General features: G+C 36.7%; 1 protein-coding gene across 1 annotated transcript in view; it reads left to right on the top strand.

Annotated features, from left to right (window-relative positions):
• The first annotated feature begins 1,799 nt into the window (after positions 1-1,799).
• The window catches only part of CD226 (CD226 molecule), a 25,388-nt gene continuing 21,225 nt past the window's right edge, over positions 1,800-5,962 (top strand). The window contains exons 1-2 of the mRNA XM_070942418.1: positions 1,800-1,848; positions 2,251-2,595. Of these exons, the coding sequence (XP_070798519.1) occupies positions 1,800-1,848; positions 2,251-2,595 (394 nt within the window). The remainder of the gene's footprint in view (positions 1,849-2,250; positions 2,596-5,962) is intronic.

The following is a 5,962-nucleotide window of genomic DNA, read 5'->3' as shown; positions in this document are numbered from 1 at the left end:
GTTGCTGAAAAGGCACGACTCTGGGGTCCAACAAGATGACATTGTTTAGTAGGAGAGACCTGGTGAATGCCCTCCCTGCTAGATCGTCTTGCCTGAGCAAAAACAATTGGGGAACTCTAACAGATTTACATCTGTTGCAATAACTATGAATTTTATTATGTTGGAGATTGGGAATGTATTAGTAATTCTAAAACAATGGAATGGGAGATATAAAACTCCATCCATAAGCCATGGTGGTGCAGTGGTTAGAATGCAGTATTTCAGGCTAATTCTACTGACTGCCAGAGTTCGATTCCCACCAGCTCAAGGTTGACTCAGACTTCCATCCTTCCGAGATCATTAAAATGAGGACCCAGATTATTGGGGGCCCTATGCTGACTCTGTAAACCGCTTAGAGAGGGCTGTAAAGCACTGTGAGGGGGTATCTAAGTCTAAATGCTATTGCTGCAACTCTAGGCCCGTTTATCCAGCTCTGCCTCGCGGTGAGTTGTCCCCGCAGTGAATTGGCTGTGTGGAAATGTCCTGTGGTAGCTTTGTAGTGAGTTGGCAGAGACAACTTGGCATAGTGAGCTGGCCACGCTGAGTTGGCTGCTTCGAGTTGTCCTAAACTCACCTACACAACAGTCAATATTCTAACAATGTAACATTCATCTGACTACAATTCTAAGTACCCTAAATCTAGCCTAAGAACATAACAAAAAGAGCAAACAGACTCTTATTTCACTTAATAGAAGTTATGGTTAAAGACTGGTGTTGATTAAGATAATCATAATTGTCAGGGAACTAGCAATTGTAGGTTGCATATCTTACAATGCAAAGTTATTTTCTGTGGCAAACATCAAAATGTAATTGTAAATAACCTCTGAATCAGCCTGTTTTTGCAAAAGGCAATGCTTTTTCCTTTAAGATCAGTGTATACAGAGCAAAGATTTATGTCTCACATTCAGTGTCCACCTTGCCTGCCTAACAAGACAATATGTTTAGGCTTTATTGGTTCAGCTGATGGATGGAGGCCAATTAAATTAGTTTTTAATTGGCTGAAATGGAAGCTAAGGGGACCCAAAGGTATGGTGTGTTTTTTTCCAAAAAAGCAACTGGCCTTTCTTTGTTTTTGCTTGAAGAAATTTTGCTTCTCGTCCAAGAAGCTTCTTCAGTTCACCTCATTCAGAACTGAAAAAGCTTTTGGGCACATTTGGGACAACCGTGACCCGGATGACTGAAAATCTCCATAGACTTGAAGCTAAGGGAAAGCTTTATTTGTTCCTTGGCAAAAAGATGCATTTGCACAAGGAAGGAAGGAAGGAAGGAAGGAAGGAAGGAAGGAAGGAAGGAAGGAAGGAAGGAAGGAAGGAAGGAAGGAAGGAAGGAAGGAAGGAAGGAAGGAAGGACATAAGAATCCGTAAGCACAATTTTACAGATAGCAACAAAGTGCTACCAATGCTTCCATTCAAAACACTAAGACAGAGAAACTCAACTGTGAGAAAGCAAGGAAGCAATTCAGGAAGGTCAATCAATCAATTTTCTTAGCACAGACTTAGAGCACAAAAGTAATATTGGAATTGATCTAAGGGGTGGTGGAGTAGTCTGTGGTGTCCTAGATTGTCATGGAATTCATGACAACTTGTGTAAATGGGCTTCCTGTATCTCTTTACAGACACCCCTGCACTACAACAGTTTCCCAAAATGATGCAGCCCTTTGTCTTGCTAGTTCAGATAAAAATACCACCCTCCCTACCATGTGACCAGGAAACACAGAAAGCATAGATGAAGCTCTCTCAGTCCTTTTAGCTGTGCTGAAGATGAATTGCCTTGTGTTCTTGGTGATGGCTTTTCTACAGTCCTACCAAAGTAAGACTCATTTCTTAACTAATACATTTCTTTCTCGTTGGTTTTTTTGCCTGCTTACTTCCTACTAAGTGGAAATCTATGAAGTTTTGAAGAAATTTATTCCAATAAAAGTAAGACCACTGCTATTTGTTTCTGGTATTGCAATCTTATGGATGTTTCACTCATTAATGAATCTGACTATATTCAAAATGAATTAGATGATGGAGAATTGTAGCGAATATTATAACCACATCGTAATGTTATTAGTAATAACTTTGGAGATGGGTTTGCAGAGCTTGCTGTGCAACTATAAAGAGTTTGGGTTGAGGGAAAGACTTTGTTTGATCAGTGCCGCATGCATTAAGTGGATATATATTTTTTTTGTGACTCACTGTTTAACAAAATTAAAATGTTCTATTTTAGGCAATGTATCTTTAATGGCAGAGGGAAAACATGTGGATTCAATTGTGAAACTCTCCAGTACCATGGCTCTTAAATGTGTCTGCCCAAAGAATGCATCTATTTCTCAGATGGTATGGGAGAAGGAAGAGAATCAAATGAAACAGCTCATTGCTGCCTTCAGACTACCTTATGATCTACATATTGGAAGCAACTATAAGGGAAGAGTCATGGTCACTAATTTTACCTCAGACAATAAGACCTTGATTTTCAGCAACACCACTGAGGAAGATGTTGGTTTTTACCTCTGTTCCTTTCATACTTTTCCATATGGGATCTTGGAAAAGACGATACAGGTTGTTCAATCTGGTAAGGTAAATCTGTTTATTTCCATTTTATAAGCTACTGGTAAATTCAAATTCTGGATATTTGCTTTCAAAGTTGAAAGGAAATCAAATTTCAGTGAAGATGCTCTCAGGTGAATTTTTCCTACCTTCCCATTGATGTTACAAGTGAGTTTCAGGCAGCTCCTTCCTCACCCAAAGCCATCGATAGTCAATATCTTCTAAAAGAGAAGGAAGAGAGGTAGATTTATAAAGCTGGGATGCCGCCAAGGAAAAAGAAGATCTTAGCTTTGTCTTCAAATTCTTAATTGGTTAACTGACCAGGGATTAGACTAGCTGGCACTAGGTGATATTCAATGTTACTTTTAACCATTAGTTCTATTAAACAACAAAAACATTTTTTGGAAAAGCATAGCAAAACATCACCTTTCAGATATACTATTCCTTTATAGAGATGGTCACCTTTTTGAATGGGTTCACACATAGTGCAAATAAATATCATAGTTTATTTGGTTTGGTTTTGTGGGTCTTGGGAACTCCATGGTTTGCAAACTAAATTTATTCATCATATTTTAAAAGTACCCCTCTCCCGGACAGAGGAAGACTTCATGACTTTATGACTTCATTCAGTGCGTGAATCCAGGCTACTGTGCTTTTATTCCACAATGGTGGCATAGAATAAAATATAAAGCAGTCTCTTTCTTTTGCACACACCACACCCCCCACTTTGGAGCCTCACAACACTTGCATGTTAACAGGGAGAGATTATTTTACGGGAAAGAGAAATTTGAAAGAAATGGGAGCTATTCCTTGTTCACCTGCCCATCAAGTTTTGTACTCAAAAATGACTCCTTATTTCCTCACTGCATGGAATTCTGACTTCTTTTTTTGCTAGAAAAAACATTCCTTTGCAACATCATTATAAAAAGGGAGGGAGAAGAAATTTGTGAAAAGAAGGTTCAAATGGAAAATAGATTCAAGAGACTTCACCTCTCTGTTACATGATCTTGAAAGGATTTTTCTGAGCAAAAAAAAAAATTCTTCTGCATTTGTATATAGCAGGAGATGTTGAAACACAGTGGTAACAAAAACAAGAAATGTACTCCTTCCTTTTTTCTCTCTCTCTATAAATGTGCCTCTGCCTAAGTTACCCATTTGCTTATAAAATAATTTTAAAATTGTGCATTATGCTTTCACGGCACTTGCAATATTTTCTATTGCCTTCAACCAAAAATGTCATATTAAAACTATATTAATTTTCCTCTTTAGCAACGAACAATTTTGCACTTAGAAACCATTACTGGTGGGTTTAGATAATGAGTCAAAGGCTCTTGAGATGTACTTTTCACAGTTACCGTCGATATTTTATCTAAAGAAAAAAATGGTACCAAAGGAATCATTGCTTTTCTTTATAGATGCTGTAGATTATTGTATTCACTACTATTTATTATGTCAATTGTTAGAAGCCTTTAATTTTGGAAGCTGCCATTGTATGCATATGGATGAAGGACACTGCATTCCTGGCACCCTTTTATTCATGAACGTTGTCCCAGCTGAAATTTTAATTGCCGCTCAGTTGGGTCTTTGATTATGCTAACTTCTAGTTCAATGTTTCTCAACCTCAACAACTTTAAGAAATATGAACCTCAACTCCCAGAATTTCCTAGCCTACAAGGCCGGCTGGGGGAATTCTGGGAGTTGAAGTCCACATATCTTCAAGCTGCCAAGATTCAGAAACACTGTTCTGATTCCTTCCCCATTCAGAATACCCTCCCAAGATGTGAATTTTATTTCTCAATATTCCCCAAATTGCCATTTAGTTCTGGGATGACAGAGAACATCTAGAATCCCCAGTTTAAATTCTGAATAAATCCTAATGAACAATAGAATAGGAAGATTCAGGCTTAGAAAGTCCCCTATGCCAGCAAGAAGCATAAAATATAATTAGAAGTACAATTTCTGAAATTGATGAGGAACTAGATATTTGCCTTCTATAGCTGATATCAAGGCTGAACCTAAATATTTGTAAATTTGGCTGAGTCGAGAAAGAAGATATTTAATTCAAATTCTTTCATTTTAAAAAATCTGTGACCAGTAACTTGTTTCTGATGAATATACAACATTTTAGATAAATATTTTGAGTACATATATGATCCTTCTTGTAGTATTCTGGAACAATCAAAGATGTGTATGTGATATAAGGAGTCTTTTTTTTTTTTTTAGACATTGATGTTCATCAGATAATTGTAAATCAGTAACTGTGACTATAGTTTTGACACAATTTTTAGCTCCTGTCTATGGTTGTCATTCATTGTAACATGAATATACTTCAGGATTATCTGGAATAGCACAACATCAGAAATGTGAGATTTCCTTTCCTCCACTTTTAAGAGTTCTTAGTTGCAAAGTAGAAAGTACACTTTTCAGAAGATGTCAATCTTCTTGATCATCATTAGGAACAAGTTTTTCTTCCTTAATTCTGTTCTCACCACAGAAGACTGTTACCCTAAGGTTTTGCCAAGAAACATAAGTCAATGAAATTTAATGTCAAAAACTATAAACTCTGAATTTCCCAATCTGGCTACTGAGTCACAGATTGTGCTACTGAACACAATCAATGGCTAATCCAACTAAGGATTATGGAAACAGATGAAACTATTTGTGGAGGACACCAATAAGCCATCAAGCATAATTAGGTGATATGAAAATAGTTCTTAAAGGGCTACTGAAAATTAAAGAGCAATATAGCCATAATTTTTCATGCATGGACACACGCGATAGAATTATAATTTAAATTCTATGTGATAGAAAATAATTTAAAATGACTATGGCTTATGTGTCATGTGTCAACTCCTCAAGTCTGTTACAGTCAACCAAAAGGCAGTTTAAATTATAAAAACATGAGATGGTTGTAGGGCAGAAAGAAAACCAAAAAGCAAATCTATAGTTTAAGAAGCCATAAATTTGAAAGTAGGCAATTCAGTGAAAGGTAGACATAAAACGATATGCATGTTTTCACATCAATGAAGGGATTTGACATGATTCTTTTTTTTTTCTATTGTAACTATCTGCTGATGAAAAACAAAAGAGTAGATGAATAAAGTAAAAATGCTTAGAGTTGTGCTTCTTGCACTCAGTAAATATAAAAAAATGCAAGAAAGGGTAGGGGGAAAAAAGCTGAAAGCTCCATTAGATCCACCAAACTTCTTTCTTAGCAGCACTCAATTTTCTTTGGCTCAAAGCATCCTTTTAGATGTTTTCTTCACTTCTGTTTTGCTAAAAGTGGAAATGTCTGACATGATTTACAGTCACACTAGGTAAATACGTTTTAAGAAATGTTTCTGTCCCACCAAGGTAAAGGACAAAACAGTCAGAAGGGCAGCACTTTAATG

This window comes from Pituophis catenifer, unplaced genomic scaffold, assembly GCF_029215685.1.
Source record: "Pituophis catenifer annectens isolate HBS135680 unplaced genomic scaffold, rPitCat1.0.hap2 SCAF_3, whole genome shotgun sequence".
NCBI classification, from domain to species: Eukaryota; Metazoa; Chordata; class Lepidosauria; order Squamata; family Colubridae; genus Pituophis; species Pituophis catenifer.
Note: the sequence above shows the minus strand (reverse complement) of the source record. Positions and strands in the feature narration are given on the sequence as shown.